Here is an 18,403-nt window from a genome sequence, read left to right on the forward strand (position 1 = left end):
CGCCATCTCTATTTCCCTAAAAGAGATTAATTAAATTCTCTAACCCTATGTACCTCCAATCCTCCACAATCACGATTAAAATAAACTTTTTCTCATTTCACCCAATTTATCTTCCTCACATTAAAAAAAAATTAAATTGTTTGGTTTTATATTTGCTTTCTTTTTTTTATGGATTGTTTGGTATTATCTTTTTTTTAAAAAAACATTGTTTGGTATCTATTCAGTATTCACAGTAAATGTACCTTTTTTTAAAAGGTAAATGAACCGTTTTTTATTGAAAAATATAAATTTACTTTAATATTTGAAAATATCCTTCTAAAATATAAAAGGGTCAGTTTGAAAAGGGACAATTTAGTAATTGTAATACTAAAAAAATACACATTTATTACACTACCAACTTTTCTTAATATGCATGAAAAACTTCAATGAGAACTTATATTAAGGGACGGAGGGAGTATATGAATTAGCTTAAAAGTTTATTTATTTATATAAGCTATTTTCATAAGTTAAAAAATATGTCAAATCCAATCAGGTCCAAAAACTTAAACATTTTTAGATATCTTTTCTAAATTATATAACATAATATTTTATAATCATACCCAAGAAAACGTTTCTTTTTAATTAGTGTTATTTAAAGAATTTATGGATATTATTTAAAACTACTTTTGACTGGTTTATTGATAATAATATAAAAAGAAGAAGAAGAAAGATTTAATAAGATATTTTTTTCAATATTATTTGAACATCTTCCAAGGGAACATGGCTACAGACATCAACCACAAGCTTATTTTCATTGCAATTTTATGCATTGCTTCCATTTTGCCTTCAGGTAACAAATTTATTACTTTGCTAGCTAGATTATTCAATTTTTAAATTTTTTGGTAGAATAGTTCTTAATGTAATTGTATCTCTAAGAACATTTTAAAATGGAAAAGAAAATATCATCTTAAAATAATTGATAAGAACGCCATTTTTATTCAAGATGTTCAAATTATTCCAACCCCCTTAATGTAATTGTATCTCTAAGAACATTTTAAAATGGAAAAGAAAATATCATCTTAAAATAATTGATAAGAACGCCATTTTTATTCAAGATATTCAAATTATTCCAACCCCTCTCCCCTGTATTTTTTTTTTTGTCAAGTAATCTAACAAAAATTTTTACTTTAAAGATGAATAAGTGGAGTAGGCTGACCTTAGAAAGGTGCAAACAACTTTACAAAGTTAGGTCAAAATTTTGGGGCTTCAGATTTGTTTTTTTGCCTAGGGGGTGCAAACAACAAATCAGTGTAGCCTGGTGGAAGTAGATTGCTGACATTCTAGGCTATACTGACTTGTTGTTTGTACCCCTGGGTAAATTATTTTTTTTGTATTGATTTACAATTTAAATAGAAAATAGATCATTTATAGATAAAAAAATCATTTTTATTTTACTAGGGATCCCCTTTTACTATGAGAGTCGGACCTCTAATTTAATTGTAATAACCCTGAAGTTGAGTATTCAGGATTCATACCCCGACTCCTACGTATATAATGTGATGTTTCTACTAACTAAGTTAAGCTCACGATGACATTTGATCTTCCTTTTTAAACCGACAATAAAAATTTAAAAATATTTACAATACTATGAAATTATTATTATTATTATTATTATTATTATTATTATTATTATTATTATTATTATTGTTGTTGTTGTTGTTGTTGTTGTTGTTGTTGTTTGATTGTATTTAAAAAACTTTGTTTTTGAAAATAATTTTATAAATTAGTTATTAAGAACTGATTTTTAGACAAATATTATCTATTTTAGTTTTAGAATTTTTTTTTTAAAAAATAGTTTGGGAAAAAGAATCTAATGAAACTAAATAAAACTTATAATTTTGTTTGACACAAAAACTTATGATATTTTAATGAACCGTAAATTAGTCTTAGAAATGAGAAATCCACCAGGCCATTATCATTATTAAGTTTATATATTTCTACAATTGAAGAAAAGTGGCTAATTTCATTTTAAAAAATGTCAAATTTTGAATGAGTTAATCATGTTTGATGTATGTATCACTAATGAATTGGTCCAAATTGTATAGATCTTAGATCCTATAATAAACATGTGGTCAGATGTTCAATTTCTGACTTATTATTTTTCGACAGAAATTAGTCATCGTTAATGACGGTGAAAACTTTTTAACTAAAAAAAGACTATGATGTATTGATGTATGTACTCAAAATTTCTAATAACCCTCTCTACTGTGATTGTAGGTGGTGCTACAATTGAAGATAATTCTATTCCCATCGTTTCGCACTGTTTTGGCCATGATAAGTGTCCTGGTAATGATTATAGTTGCTCACAGAGGTGTATAAGGGCGGGTAACAGTAATGGCCATTGTGAAGGGAAACTATGTTGTTGCGAAACATAGTCTTTTGTACAAGTACATGTACAAACACTAATACTTCCATCAATAAAACTTACAATATAAATTGATTTCAGATTTAATGTTGGCATGTTTGCAAACGTGCGTGCGTGCGTGCGTGCGCACGCGCACTCACACACACATTTACACAAACATCAATAAATGTGTTTCTGTCAACAAAAAAAATCAATAAATGCGTTAGTATCTTAACGTTGAATTTGAGTTCTCTAAAGTGAATAAGAGGAGTGCTAGCAACACACTCTTTAATAGTGTGTTGCTAGCATTATTCAGTGAATAATTTACTTTAGAGTGTGAAATGAATAATAGCATAATAACACAGTTTGCCACGGTTATTAATTTACTTTAGAGAGAACAAGTGTTTTAATGCTTTCAAATTCCCAATATATTCAGGTAGTTTTCCATTGATGTTGCAATTCCTCAGAATCCTGAGAAACAATCAGATAGACAACGATATATTATAAGTGCCTTTGTTGCTACTTTTTTTCTTTTATGTTTCTGAAAGAGTCAGAGGAATCAACTCACAGTCTGTTTAACAATGTCAGATTATTAAGTTGTGGAAAAGGTGAAGATTCAGTTCCTTTCAGATCACTAATTCTCCTGAATATCACATTTGAATCAAAGCTAAGTAAACACAATTCAAATGAAAGTCAAATTTTAACCTTAGCTATATCAGTATATAGAATATCATACATACAAGTCAGTTAAGTTTCTCAAAAGTGATATTCCAGACGGAATCGGCCCACTTAATCCACTCCCTTGAATGATTCTGTAAAACGTAAAGTAAACATTGACAAAAAAATTAAAGACAAGTAAAAAAACAACTAAGTTTAAGGAAAAAGTAAAATAAAAAAGCAGTGTGCAATGTGCATACAGTGTATCGATATTTTTCCAGTTCTGGATAAAATCAGGTATCTTTCCGGAGAAGTGGTTGTCTTCAATTCGGCTGCATTGAGAGAGGATATGCAAATTTGAAGCACACTATTTTATTTTTTTTTAATTTAGTCATCAGTAAACGTCACAAAAATTTGAAGCTTACAAATCTAGCAATGTAGTGAGCTTGGCAAATGTCGCAGGTATTTCTCCAGAAAACTTGTTAGAGGAAAGTCGCCTATATGTAATGAAAAACAAAACAGTAAATTATGCTTCGAAGCAATGGAAATCAAAGTGGATTTTCAGAATATGGATTTTGTATTTCAGCGAGAATATAAGTTAAGAAGAAAAAGTAAAGTGCTTACAGGTCTTGAATTTTCGGCAGATACCCAATCTCCGGCGGAAGAGTTCCAGACAATTGATTGTTAAATAACTCGCTATCCATTTCAAGTTAAAGTTAAGTTCAATTCTAATGAAACTATTTGAATTAAACACATACATGTTTATGTACTTATAAATGGAAAAAATAAATCTGATAATGTGGGTAATGAGAAACTCACAAGATTTGGAGATTAGTTAAGTTTGCAATCTCCACTGGTATTGGACCCGTTAAACGATTCCCGAGGAGAGCACTATAATGATTAAGAAACATTTTGTCATTATATTATTGTTGCATGTAATTACTACAAGAAAATGAATGCAATCAATGATTAAAAACAATCAATGATTAAAAACCAGAAAGGAAAAACAAGAGACAAAACATACAATTTATAAATATTCGTCAGAGAGCCCCATTCTTTAGGAATTGGACCGCTCAAGTAATTGCGAGCGAGGTCACTATAATAGAGGGAGAGAAAGAGTGTCATGTAAAATACATATTATATAGATAAAAGTAATTGAAAATATAAAACAAGTTTGATAATTTTGTTAATTTGGATGCGAGGGGAAGCTTAGGAATTACATACATCATTTGAAGGTAACGCAACCTGCTCAGTTCCGGTGGGAGAGTGCCTTGGAGACTTTGCCCTTTCAAACTTCTGTATGTTCATTTTTCCATAAAAAATTTAAATAAAACTTACAATATAAATTGATTTCAGATTTAATGTTGGCATGTTTGCAAACGTGCGTGCGTGCGTGCGCACGCGCACTCACACACACATTTACACAAACATCAATAAATGTGTTTCTGTCAACAAAAAAATCAATAAATGCGTTAGTATCTTAACGTTGAATTTGAGTTCTCTAAAGTGAATAATTTACTTTAGAGTGTGAAATGAATAATAGCATAATAACACAGTTTGCCACGGTTATTAATTTCAGCCATTGGTTTTAGATCGGATGGTTCAGCAAGAAATCGATTTCGTTATTATACAAGAGTTTTAAATATTAGATCATCATAACATGGATAATTTTTTTGTATAAGATTAGGAACGTTCAAACTTCAAAGCATAACTAAGCAAATTTTTTGACTGATATAGCTGATATAAGAGGACCGTATACTGATTTATCCGGGAGGGATTGTGTCCCTTTTCCAGCCCAATACAAGCGGATCTCCAAGGTATTACTAGTAACATCAACATCGTTGAACAGTTTTATGACTTTCTTACCAACTCCTCCTGCTTCTTCTGCAATATTAAAGTCCTTTTGCACCAAATTTCCCTGCAACATTTCAATCACAACCTTAATGGCCTTAATCACTTTTTTATGAAAAGCCAAGTGACTATTGAAAGAAATTTGTTAAAGCATGTACCTGAATGTAGATATCGAATACACGCCTTCCAAGACTATGATAACTTTTATCGTTTGGGAACATTATTTCAGCAAAATGTAGATTTACCCAGTAGGCTCCATTTGCGAGGCAAAACCCGTAATAAGTCAAAGAAATAGGAGAAACACGTGCGTTCGTGTACAATTCAGCATCCACCATAGTAAGTTTAGTGATATTTTGCGGGGAATAAGTTTCTCCAAGGTTAACACTTTCAATGAATATACCAGTGGTGCTAGATGCCCAATTTCCTGTTGGACTGACATAGAGTTTAGCTGGTGCAGGTGAATCTGAATCATCATCATATCTTGTTCCGTTGATTGTTGCTTGCTTTCCGCCACAATTTATATAAAGAGAGGTTGATGCTGGGTTGAGCAGATCATGTCAGCAACATTGGAAATATTAAGGAACAAAGAAAATCAAATTAAAAAAAAAAACTTAGCTGTCTATTGTAAATCAACCATAAAGAAACTCACGTTTGGGACATTGTAAGCGCAAACAAGAAGTTGTTCCTCTGAGAGAATGATGGAAGGAATAGAATAAGTTAGCATGATTAGTATAATAAGAGAGAAATGGAAAGGCTGCACACACACGCACGCACGCACGCACGCAAGCACGCATGTGCATGTTTTAGTATTTAAAATACAAAACTTACGTGTCATTGCGTGCCCATGAGGGAGAGAATAAGTTCCTGCGACATAGTAGAGAAGATGGTGTCTTCAAAAGGTTCTTAAATTTGCAAACAAATGAGAAAACAAATGCAAGGATTCTTACACATTTGCAGCATTACATATTTGACTCCCTTGGCTGATGCTGAAGTTATTGTATGAAAGATCTCTATATATACAAGTCATAAAATTTGATTAAGAATATGATTATACTTTTAAAACCACAAACTTAGAACCACCCCAAACGGCCTCTATGCAATGAAACAAGTGAAAAGAAAAATGAAAGTCAACATAGAAAGGTAAAAAATAACAAATGATAGTGTTTTTGCAACATAATACATTGTTCAATCCAAGGAATCATAGAAGTAGACAGATAACTCACACGCTGACATTCGTTCTCCAATCAGGCACTGGTCCAGTCAGAAGGTTTCCGGTTAAAAATCTGCCACCAAAGAATATCAAAATATTAATATACAAAGCTTAATATTTATTTAGGTTGGCATTAATATTTTCTGAATGAATCGGTTGAGCTTAATCCTCGTGAATCTAAGTATGATTATTTAGCTATCTGACATCAGACTGAAATTTGAAACTAGATTTGTTAAGAAGCCAATTGAGATATACCCCCAAAACAAATTACACTAAGAAGCTATGATGAATTTCATACATGTATTTCAAACTGTTGATGTCAGCATAGCTCCTTGGAATTGGTCCACTTAATTTATTAAAGCTGAGGTCTCTGAAAGAGATATCATATCGAAACGAGTTAAAAAAATACAGAGAAAATGTAGAAAGTTAATAAAAGAAACTTTAAAGGTTAATTATAGTGAAACAAAATGTAGAAAGTATGCAATTACAAGTGTTTTAATGCTTTCAAATTCCCAATATATTCAGGTAGTTTTCCATTGATGTTGCAATTCCTCAGAATCCTGAGAAACAATCAGATAGACAACGATATATTATAAGTGCCTTTCTTGCTACTTTTTTTCTTTTATGTTTCTGAAAGAGTCAGAGGAATCAACTCACAGTCTGTTTAACAATGTCAGATTATTAAGTTGTGGAAAAGGTGAAGATTCAGTTCCTTTCAAATCACTAATTCTCCTGAATATCACATTTGAATCAAAGCTAAGTAATCACAATTCAAATGAAAGTCAAATTTCAACCTTAGCTTTATCAGTATATAGAATATCATACATACAAGTCGGTTAAGTTTCTCAAAAGTGATATTCCAGACGGAATCGGGCCACTTAATCCACTCCCTTGAATGATTCTGTCAAAAGTAAAGTAAACATTGATTAAAAAATTTAAAGTCAAGTAATACAACTTGTTCAAAAAAAAGTCAAGTAATACAAAAACAACTAAATTTGAAGAAAAATTAAAATAAAAAAGCAGTGTGCATACAGTGTATCGATATTTTTCCAGTTCTGGATAAAATCAGGTATCTTTCCGGAGAAGTGGTTGTCCTCAATTCGGCTGCATTGAGAGAGATATGAAAATTCGAAGCAACATAAAAACTATTTTTTTTTAATTTAGTCATCAGTAAACATCACCATGAAAATTTGAAGCTTACAAATCAAGCAATGTAGTGAGCTTAGCAAATGTCGCAGGTATTTCTCCAGAAAACTTGTTAGAGGAAAGTCGCCTATATGTAATGAAAAACAAAACAGTAAATTATGCTTCGAAGCAATGGAAATCAAAATGGGTTTTCAGCATATGGATTTTGTATTTCAGCGAGAACATAAATTAAGGAGAAAAAATAAAGTGCTTACAGGTCTTGAATTTTCGGTAGATACCCAAGCTCCGGAGGAAGGGTTCCAGACAATTGATTGTTAAATAACTCGCTATCCATTTCAAGTTAAAGTTAAGTTCAATTCTAATGAAACTATTTGAATTAAACACATACATGTTTATGTACTTATAAATGGAAAAAATAAATCTGATAAGGTGGGTAATGAGAAACTCACAAGATTTGGAGATTAGTTAAGTTTGCAATCTCCACTAGTATTGGACCCGTTAAACGATTCCCGAGGAGAGCACTATAATGATTAAGAAACATGTTGTCATTATATTATTGTTGCATGTAATTACTACAAGAAAATGAATGCAATCAATGATTAAAAACAATCAATGATTAAAAACTAGAAAGGAAAAACAAGAGACAAAACATACAATTTATAAATATTCGTCAGAGAGCCCCATTCTTTAGGAATTGGACCGCACAAGTAATTGCGAGCGAGGTCACTGTAATAGAGGGAGAGAAAGAGTGTCATGTAAAATACGTATTATATAGATAAAAGTAATTGAAAATATAAAACAAGTTTGATAATTTTGTTAATTTGGATGCGAGGGGAAGCTTAGGAATTACATACATCATTTGAAGGTAACGCAACCTGCTCAGTTCCGGTGGGAGAGTGCCTTGGAGACTTTGCCCTTTCAAACTTCTGTATGTTCATTTTTCCATAAAAAATTTAAACTTACAATTAGATTATATGTATTAATAGAAATCACCCCAAGCATAAGAAATTGTAAGAGGACAAGTACAGTACAACTCTTGAAACAGTTGAAAAAAAACCATATATCAATAAGCAATTAATTCTAGGCCAAAAGCCACTAGATCAATATTATGATTTCACAATAAAATGCACCCGGACACAAGACCCTCGCTACAACAAATAGACCATAACATTGATCTAGTGTCCGGGTGCATTAAGAAAAACAAATAGACCGTAACAGCACCCCTAATTCTAACTGCTGAAACAACAGAAGAATGCACCCAAAAAATCCAGACCTGCGACAAATAGCAGAATAACATGATGAAAGTAATTGTAATGTGAAGCCAAAACCTCCGCTTCACAAAACCGGCTCCAACCACCAATTATGATAATAGACCTGCTGGTAAGAAGACCACAGACAGAAGCATAGAAGCTGCCCTCAAACAATTCCCAACGCATGCTAATAATACCATTTTAACAGACAAAACTAACATTCATATATGATATCCCAAACAAGCGAGAGGATTCGCAAAACACTGACTAATGGAATACCAAAAAACGCTTTGATTTGTTTCAGGCCAACTCCAAGACAGAAATTTTAGACCCGTATCATGCCGAGATACCTTGTTTCCATAATGACCAAATGCATGCAAACCAAAGTGTACGGAATTTAAACTAGGTGACTCTCCCATCATGAATTAAACCAGAAAAAGAATCAAGAAGCTGATTTCCATCGTTTTGAAAGACTACAGACAACCCTGACAACTTTGCTATTACATGCCAAACTTTTGAAAAAACCAGATTAAAAAAATACATGGCTCACTGACTAAACATGACTTCACCCAACTACACACAATCTGTCAAACTACATGTAATCTGTAATCACTTCCAATGATCCCACGATGCAACTGATTATCTACAGTTGGGCTGCAGTTTTGAGTTAGTTGCCAAACAAACACCTCAACCTTTGACTGGAACAAATTTATACCAAATTTTATTGTTGAATGCCTCCTCTACCTTATTGCACACCCTCGTCAACTTCTCATACGTCGATCTCACTGAGAAAACTTACCATCCTTCCACACAATTCTATCACTAACGCTCGCACCTACCATCAACGGCATTTCTCGAATCAGTCAACTTCGCTTCTTTTTCCAGAGATAAATCAAAAAGTCTAGCAAACGTCATTTTTAACTCGTCGTCACCCACCCAACAATCACCCCAAAACCAAGACTCTCCCCATCCCCAAAATTAAGATCCATTGACACAAAGCACCAACCAAGACTCTCAATCTCACACACCTAATCAATATTTCCCGCATCAGACCACCAAGCCAATCCCTCCATTCCCAAGTATTCCAAAAGATTCACCATATTTAGATTTTACAATTTTAAACCATAAACTAATTATCTCATTTTTTAATCTCACAAACACTTCCCTAATAAGGCAATATTAAAACCTTCATGTTTTATATGTCTAACCCACCAACCTCTAGCCGTATGAACACACCCGCTCCCATTTCACCCAATTAACTCTTTTGTTGCATTTTAACCGATCTAATTCATGTACACACACATAAACAATGTCAATTCCTACTTATATATCAATGTAAATATGTGAGTACCAATGTAAATTAAAAAAGTAAAATTGAATAGAATTGGTCATAGCAAAGGGTCACTTAGGAGACTTACATCCAAATAACATGGCAGTAGTTGTCACCAGCAATAGAGCAGTCACAAGTGACATTGTTATCTAAGACTTTCGGTATGGGCGGCGTAACCCAGTTAGGTTTGTTGCTACATGGATCTATGTCAAAATTCCAATCCTTCTTACCAAGTGCTTTAGCTATAGCTTTAAGAGCTTCCTCTAAATATACAATTGAAAGCTATCAGCTAAGTACTGAAAATTCTTCTAAACTACACACACATATAATCAAATATATATACAGAATTTCAATATAAGCTAAAACATACATGATATTTAATCTAACATGAATCCTAAGATAAAAAATAAACTAGAATAAAAGATTAGATCAAATAAATTTCATTATTATTTGGAAGCTATGGAAGAAATAGATATCATACTTTCATCTGGATGAATAGTTTTAGCTCCAAAAGCTGTTAGAGATATGAACCAAATGACAGTTAATGAAAAGAACAGAAACTGAGAGGAAGTGTTCATCTTAGAATTAACAAGGAACAGATAAGTTCATAAATTTCAGAGACTTTAAAGTATTAATCTAAGATGAGAGTGCATGCATATAATTATATTAATGTGCCAACTTTTAAGTTTATTTTTATCATATAGAGTACTAGTATTAATTTAGTAAAAAAAAATCATATACTATACTATTATTAATCATTTTTCTATCCCTTAAATGAATACTAATTAATGCTTTAATTGTTTTCTACTATATGTATCCGTTGACCACTGATTACTAATACTGCCGAAATAATTGAAGTCAAAGTTTCTACCAAAAAAAAAAATTTGAAGTCAAAGTATTTGTGTCAATAATGTCATCATATATTTAAGGGAAAAATGCTAGAAAAGATAAGGGACAAGACTGAAACTGGATTCACTCAGAGGACAAATTTGACACATTTATGCGGTTAGAGAATTGGTAATCGTCCAAATCTTGATCGGACGATCACCAAAAAGTAGACTTTTTTTGGTATTATTCAAAATATTGAGCTTAAATTTGGAACGTTTATACTTAAAATTTAAACCGTCATTCTTGATCAAATTACTACCGATGATGACTGACAACATCAATTCATAATCGTATTTTTCTGACCGCAGACAAACATGACATGATCCAACAAACTCACAAAATGCATAAAGTACTATATATGTAATGTATGCCACCCCAGTGAGGAATTATTACAAACACATAAAGGGCATAAAAAGTTATTGTTATTTTTCAAAAACATATTGATTTTCTGAAAATATAAACAATTTATAAACGACCCTTTGCTATAACCATGAATGAATTTTATTTCTTCCCTGTCAAGAAACCAGATTAAAACCGGTATAAAACCGTTGGAACTTGGAACTGGCGGTTTTTAGCGGTTGGACTATATTGAGGCATTTATTGTTCCTGTTTCCTCACCGGAGATATGAGTTGACGATGGTGACAGAAATGAGAATGAAATTGGTTTAGTGTTTTCAATTTCATTGATACAAAAGAATAGGAGAAAAATAGAGAATTTGTTGTTTGCAATAGAACTACTAAAAAATAGTATTGCTGTGCAAAGGATAAATTAGTAAAATTGAAAAAATTGAAAGGGCTCTTGCGACCGAAATGGATTCAAAAAAGTACTAATGAGCTTAACTCAGTTGATAGGGACATCGCACTATATGTGCAGCAGACCAGGTTCGAACCCAGGACACTCCACTCATTCATTTTTAAGGTGGGGTGGGATGGTAGCTCTGGCTGATCACGTGGGCTGTTTGTTACCGTTACAGTTTACCGGGGTTGTCCTTGGCAAACGTGGGTTTCCCCGGGCAAAACTCACGGGAATCATATCATATATTTTGAACTTTTCTCTTCCAACCCTCCTCATTTCTTTTCTACTTCCCAAAAAATCCATTTTGCCGCTTACGGTATGAAAATTTTTTGCCAATAAACTTCGGTTTATATAAACCGAAGTTTTTAAATATGGAAAAAAATTTCGGTTTATATAAACCGAAATAACATATACCCCCCAAAAAGAAGGAAAATTTATGTGAAAATTTGAGTAGAGCTACCTGTGGTAAATTTAGCATATCTCTCTGAATATAGGTCGTATGCTAATGATATTTAATCCAGTGTAAAGAAGACGAAATTTACTACAAGATTGACACCGGAATTATTAAATTTCATTAAGTATAGTATGAGAAAATCTACCTACAAGTTTGAGACAAGTTTCTATAAAATGTTATAGAGATACCTGTGGTAAATTTATCATAACTCTCTGAATATAAGTCGTATGCTAATGATTTTTAATCCAGTGTAAAGAAGACAAACTTTAATACAAGGTTGACACCGGAATTGTTAAATTTCATTACGTATAGTATGAGAAAATCTACCTACAAGTTTGAGAAAAGTTTATGCTCTGTTTCTAAATCAGTACCCATTATTTGGTCAAACTGAACCAATTGGATAGTTAACCCTAAAAAAAAAAATTATATTTGTATTCTTGACACCCTAAGCTTTCCAACGAGTGGTCGTTTACTCAAATCGGACATCGTTTAGTATTTCAAATAAATTGTGAAAGTTGAGGGTCTCATGCAGAATTTATGCAGGAAAGCTGAAAACAAAATTGGAACACAATATTTCGGTTTATATAAACCGAAATTTTTTAGCATGACAAAAAAATTCGGTTCGTATAAACCGAAGTACCCCCAAGGGCAAAAACGGAAATTCAGGGGGTAGAAAAGAAATGAGGGGGGTCGGGAGAGAAACCATCATATATTTTACTCTCTTCGTTTGAAAATAATTGTCACAATTTGATCGTGTGTACTATTCATATAAGCTACTTTGACCATATTTTTTTACTAATGTATAAAGGTAAATATTAACATATGAAATCTTGTTAGATTCATCTCGATGAGTACTATAAAAATATCAAGTTTTCATAATTTTTAATAATACCCAACAAAAGATATCCATGAACAAAATTTTGCATCGACAAATGTGCACTGATAAAATGTGACAATTATTTTGAGACAGAATCTACTGGGAAAGAGAATTCTTTTAAGGTGTACACATTCTCAATATTATTATAACGAATACGAATTTTACAAAGTCAACTGTTGAATTGAAAATTTATATCATATACATCCTCCATAATTTTTTTTTAAAAAAAGTTGAAAATCATTTGGTATGTTATTGAGAGTCGAGACCAATCAAGATTAACGACTTATGAATTTTTATTAAATACCGTTAATTTTGATGGGTCTCAATAACATATTAAATTATTTTTAATATTTTCAAAATAATTTATTAATAATCTATATGATATAAACTTTCAATCCAACGATGAATTTTGTAAAATTCGTATTCGTTAAGATATTATGCACCATGAAAGTCTAATGAGATCTTAAGTCTAATGAGATCTTTCATGTTAGACCATTTACAATGGTAACCAAACTCAACACCAACTTTTTCAATTCCTAACACTCCATATCATTTTCTCTTTCTTCCACCTAATAATTCAACATTCATTCAACTTTTACCCTTTCCAATGGTTTTTCATTCAACATTCTATCCCACCACTTTTTATTTCATATTCTTATTTAAATTTATATTTTTGTTTTTATGATTACATAAAATTATAATTATCGATTAAAATTATATTAAAATAATAAACACTTAACGATTTATTTTTTAATTTTTTGTAATAAAAACAAAATTTATTTAAATAATTTATATGATACAAATATCTTAACTTAATTCAAAATAAACACTTAATTTTTTCAAAAACTTGGTTTTTTTTTTGTCTCCAATCAAATGAATCAAATCTCTATTTATAGAAAAAAAAATCATAAATTTTGATAAAAAAAAATAAAAAATTAATTGGGATGAAATAATTGAGTTTAAAGTATTAATGTGATAAAAATTCAGACAGCCAATCAAAACACATCATGTGTCCTGCGTCAGATTCTCTCTCCGTGTTTTCCTTTCTGCGATGCGCCCTGTCGGCGCGTGTCGTGCACGCGCTCAACTTAGCGAACCAAAACGCGCCACGTGCCTTCGGATGCAGCATTCAACTCTGTTGAATTTTTTCAATACTCCTCTCCTCCGCACCATTCAACACACATTTTCAACACCCTTCTCTAATCATTCAACACCCCATTGTAAATGGTCTTAAACAAAGCACATATTTTATCCTTGTCAAACATTTATCATATCCTGCTTTCAGCAATAATGGTCTTAAACAGAGCCATCTGGAGCTGCTAAATTCCATGTTAGTCCAACAGGAAATTGGGCATTTAGCACCACTGGTGTATTCATTGATGGTGATCAATTTGGAGAAACTTATCTCCCGCAAAATGTCACTACACTTACTATGGCAGATTCTGAATTGTACACGAATGCACGTGGTTCTCCTATTTCTTTGACTTATTATGGGTTTTGCCCGGCAAATGGAAGCTACACAGTTAAACTACATTTTGCTGAAATAATGTTCACAGATGATCAAACTTATGGTAGTCTTAGAAGGCGTGTATTTGATATCTACCTTTAGGTACATGGTTTAACAATTTTATTTCAATATTCACTTGATGTTTCAAAAAAAGAAATGAAGGCTATTAGGTGATCACTAGGTTCCTACATTGTCAAACTATTTTTTTTTTCCTCGAATTAACATACATAGAATATCACACTAACAACTGAATGTTTTTCTGGTAAGCTGAATCTAGTATTTGGTATACTTCCCACTTGGGTTGGTGCATTGGTATTGGCTTTGGACCTGAGAGTGTGCTCCTGTTGAGGTCTGAGATTTGATTCTCTCTGGTGCCAATTTAGCTTCTTCAAAAAAAAAAGTATTTGGTATACTTTGGTGGAAAGGATGTTTTGGAAAGAAAAAATCATTAGCAAGAGGTGATTGAAAATTATTTTTTTTATACCATTGTTTGTCTAGTAAATTTTTGCTAACACGTGAACTATTCAAGTGATAAAAAATAAACTTGTGCATGTTGTGTAACCGAGTAAGTTTGAGGAACCTCAGAATAATTTTATTTTGATAAAAAAAAACGTTGCAAGATTACTAGAAAGGATTGTCGATGCAGAGTGTTCATGAGTAGTATTCTTAGTTCGAGAGATCTTTGATCTTTCTTTTCTTCAATTAACAGAGCTGGAGAGTTTAGAGACCTACAAACAGGTTTATTTACCTTAAGGCAAATCAAAGCAGCAACAAATAACTTTGATATTTCCAATAAGATTGGAGAAGGAGGATTTGGTGCTGTATACAAGGTATTTTGCATAATATAATAAATCGTTTTAGTGCCATGCTTTTACTATAACTTTACATATAGTTTTCAGAAAATTAACAAATTAGCATTCCTCAAAATGCAACTTTCTTCTAAATCAAGGCAAGGGAATCGTGAATTTTTAAATGAGATAGGCATGATTTCGGCTTTGCAACACCCTTATCTTGTTAAACTATATGGTTGTTGTGTGGAGGGAGATCAGTTGTTGCTAATATATGAATACTTGGAAAACAATAGTCTAGCACATGCTTTATTTGGTAATTTTTCCTATATGGTCTACTTTGGGATGCTATTTATGTGATATTTTACATTTTCTATCCTAGGACATGTCCGTGTGGTATCGTTGTCTGATTCTTATTACTTTCACATATAAAGGTCCAGAGGAACACCAAATAAGATTATATTGGTCAACAAGGAAGAAGATATGTGTTGGTATTGCTAGAGGTTTGGCATACCTCCATGAAGAATCAAGATTGAAGGTTGTTCATTGGGACATCAAGGCCACTAATGTGTTACTTGATAAGGATCTCAACCCAAAGATTTCTGATTTTGGTTTGGCCAAGCTTGATGAAGAGGACAATACTCACATTAGTACTAGAATTACTAAAATGATATTAATTTTTTTTATAATATAATAGTTTGATACCCTGTTGATATTGATATCAAGTTGTTGAAATGTTATGTTTCAATTATGCAGTGGATATATGGCTCCTGAATATGCAATGCATGGTTATTTGACCGACAAAGCAGATGTTTATAGTTTTGGAATTGTTTCCTTGGAAATTGTCTGTGGAAGGACCAACACCATTTATCTTCTTGAATGGGTAACTTTGCAATGTTCTCCCTTGGTCATGTAAATTTGATTTTCCATTATACTATCTACTTACACTTCGTCTTATGTCTTACATATATTGTTCATTTATCAACTAATAAGAAACAGGATGCTAATTTTGAAAAGATACATAATTTTCTTTGTTGAAGTATTACATTTCACTAGAAGCACATTGAAGTGATCAAAAAAAGATTCACTTTAAGTTTCTCTAGAAGAGTAATTGTAAAAGACTTTTCTGTCAACTTTCTAGCCTTTAAGTGACATACTAGTACATCATTTTGGTTTTTAGTTATGAAACATAAATAATATATATATATATACCCAATTTTACTTTGAAGAATATATCTATTTTATATGAGTTGGACTTAACAAAACTTTTCTTTGTTTCAACAGGCACATGTTAAAAGAGAAAGGTGACCTAATGGAGTTAGTTGATAGAAGATTAGGTTCAGATTTCAACAAAATGGAAGCTATGATAGTGATCAATGTGGCTCTTCTTTGCACCAATGTCACTTCAAATCTTAGGCCGGCTATGTCGTCAGTGGTAAGTATGCTTGAAGGAAGGACTGTGGTTCCAGAATTTGTGCCAGATTCAAGTGAAATAATGGATGAAAAGAAGATGGAAGTAATGAGGCAGTATTACTATGGGAGGGAAGAAGATAATACAAGTAAGTCACAACACACAAAGTCAGAGTTTATCAATTGATGGGCTATGGACTGCTTCATCTTCATCAGCTGTAGACCTTTATCCTGTCCAACTTGATTCTTCCTATTGGGAAGAAAAATAATTAAGAATGTGTTAGACACTTATTAATTATCATGAGAGGAGGTTCACTTAGGAAAATTGCTTTTTAGGCCCCCATAGTGCTCTCAAACTCCTGCTTTTGGACTTTGTATTGTAAGATCCAAAGTCAAAACATATTCGGAATGTAAGATCCGAAACGCAGAAGCATAAAACGATGCTCAATCTTCTTCTCCATCGGGAACGCAGCCGCACCACCGCACCATCTTCTTTTTCTCAGCCGCAATCCCACTAGAAATCGGTTAGTATCTTCTTATCTTTGAAGTTGCAATGTCTTTATGACTATAACTGTTTATTTTGGCCGGAATCCATCCTCAGTAGTGCTTTTATAATGTTATGTTATGGTGTGGTACTGATTAAGTGTTGCAGTTAACTAATGTCTATGGAGAGAAAGTGAGAGCTATCAAGTATCACACTATATTTAACTTGTTACTATATTTTGTTTTGATTTTGTTGGAACTATATATTACTGTTACTGCTAATGGAACTATGTAGCAAGCACACATAATTCATATATTTGTTTATTGATTGATAGTATTTCTGTTATAGCATTGAGACTTCCATACTAGACTTTCTAGTTGCCATAGTGTTCCTTTGTGACTTTGTTTCTGTCTTCTTAAATTACCAGTATACTCTTATTTACTATTTATTCACATTTTTTTAGTTTGCATTGTGGCAATTTTCTAATCAGCACAGGCTTATGTCATGAGTTAAAATAAAATGCTTACAAAGTTTTAGTCATATTCCCTTAATGTAAGTCCTGCAGCTTGTTGGTCTTAGAAATTACTCAAGAATCAATAGTCCGGCTGACATGTTCTTATTATTTTCTTAATTTTACTTACTAAATTGGTCAAACATTCAATCTCAAGCAGTGATCAATCTTCTTCTGAATATAGAAAAAGGACCGAAACTGGAAGCTGGACGAACACTCCTTGCGCTGGGAGCTCCTTCCATTCTGAACTGAAATCAATTCAAAGCATAACAGTATGACTTCGAATGATGCTATCTTTATTGAGCAGCTTGGATGGTAGCAGAAAATGTCCAAATGCTTGGTGGAGTCTTGTTTTTTATGCTTTTGTTTCAACATAGTTACTTGACTTGGTTTCTAATTTATTTTAGCTTTGTTATTTAATTATAAGCCTTTATTTTTGAGTCATTATTGGATGTTTTGTCATGCAAACAGTTTTTTTAATAAGGTTGGTTTATAAGTGTTTAATTTTTTATGTCAAAGAGATTATATTGATAATCAAAGTATGGGTTTTGTGATATAACTTTTTTACACATATATTTAACAATTCGCGGGGGTTTCATACCCCCTTTAAACAGGATACCATTGGTCACTAGCGAGGTCGCAAAACCCCCGCTAAATTCCTTAAAACCCCCGCTAAAATAGCTTGTTTATTATAGTGGTTCCAAAGTTGTTCAATTTCGGATTTTAGAATCCAAAACATCCTTAGGGGTAATTTGGTCAGTTCGGGGGGCTGAGAGAAATATGGGGGGCCAAAAGAACAATTTTCCTCACTTAGAGGTTCAAAAAGATGGTCGGAACCATTTAGGCAGTGTGTAAGTAATC

At 32.3% G+C, this 18,403-nt stretch overlaps 2 protein-coding genes and 1 pseudogene across 2 annotated transcripts; 1 reads left to right on the top strand and 2 right to left on the bottom strand.

The window, feature by feature from the left end:
• Positions 1-2,708: 2,708 nt before the first annotated feature.
• LOC123894931 (probable leucine-rich repeat receptor-like serine/threonine-protein kinase At3g14840) lies at positions 2,709-4,496 on the bottom strand. Its single transcript, XM_045945067.1, has 9 exons — positions 4,265-4,496; positions 4,065-4,136; positions 3,860-3,931; positions 3,665-3,736; positions 3,466-3,537; positions 3,301-3,372; positions 3,124-3,195; positions 2,952-3,026; positions 2,709-2,854 (listed from the first exon to the last, which is right to left on the bottom strand). Exons 1-9 carry the CDS (start codon positions 4,267-4,269, stop codon positions 2,767-2,769), a joined length of 600 nt encoding a protein of 199 aa, XP_045801023.1. The 5' UTR covers positions 4,270-4,496; the 3' UTR covers positions 2,709-2,766.
• A 100-nt stretch (positions 4,497-4,596) lies between these two features.
• Positions 4,597-11,451, bottom strand: LOC123894927 (probable leucine-rich repeat receptor-like serine/threonine-protein kinase At3g14840). Its single transcript, XM_045945064.1, has 18 exons — positions 10,309-11,451; positions 9,916-10,090; positions 8,102-8,173; positions 7,902-7,973; positions 7,697-7,768; positions 7,502-7,573; positions 7,303-7,374; positions 7,134-7,205; positions 6,931-7,002; positions 6,759-6,833; positions 6,590-6,661; positions 6,400-6,471; positions 6,115-6,174; positions 5,839-5,901; positions 5,720-5,755; positions 5,541-5,578; positions 5,050-5,429; positions 4,597-4,958 (listed from the first exon to the last, which is right to left on the bottom strand). The coding sequence occupies exons 1-18, from the start codon at positions 10,403-10,405 to the stop codon at positions 4,752-4,754; spliced, it is 1,779 nt and encodes a 592-aa protein (XP_045801020.1). The 5' UTR covers positions 10,406-11,451; the 3' UTR covers positions 4,597-4,751.
• On the top strand, positions 10,763-18,045 carry LOC123896421 (annotated as a pseudogene).
• The last annotated feature ends 358 nt before the right edge of the window (positions 18,046-18,403 follow it).

Source organism: Trifolium pratense, linkage group LG7, assembly GCF_020283565.1.
Source record: "Trifolium pratense cultivar HEN17-A07 linkage group LG7, ARS_RC_1.1, whole genome shotgun sequence".
Lineage (NCBI taxonomy): Eukaryota > Viridiplantae > Streptophyta > Magnoliopsida > Fabales > Fabaceae > Trifolium > Trifolium pratense.

Excerpts from the sequence above, each read along its gene's own strand:
- LOC123894927 (XM_045945064.1), bottom strand. The coding sequence starts at position 10,405 with ATGAACACTTCCTCTCAGTTTCTGTTCTTTTCATTAACTGTCATTTGG. Across the intron at positions 10,091-10,308 it reads AACTATTCATCCAGATGAAA|AGGAAGCTCTTAAAGCTATA; the intron begins GTATGATATCTA and ends TTGTATATTTAG. Across the intron at positions 7,206-7,302 it reads CTCACTACATTGCTTGATTT|CCGAATTGAGGACAACCACT; the intron begins GTAAGCTTCAAA and ends CTCTCAATGCAG.
- LOC123894931 (XM_045945067.1), bottom strand. Across the intron at positions 3,538-3,664 it reads CTGCCGAAAATTCAAGACCT|GCGACTTTCCTCTAACAAGT; the intron begins GTAAGCACTTTA and ends CATTACATATAG. Across the intron at positions 3,027-3,123 it reads TTGAGAAACTTAACTGACTT|GAGAATTAGTGATCTGAAAG; the intron begins GTATGTATGATA and ends TGTGATATTCAG.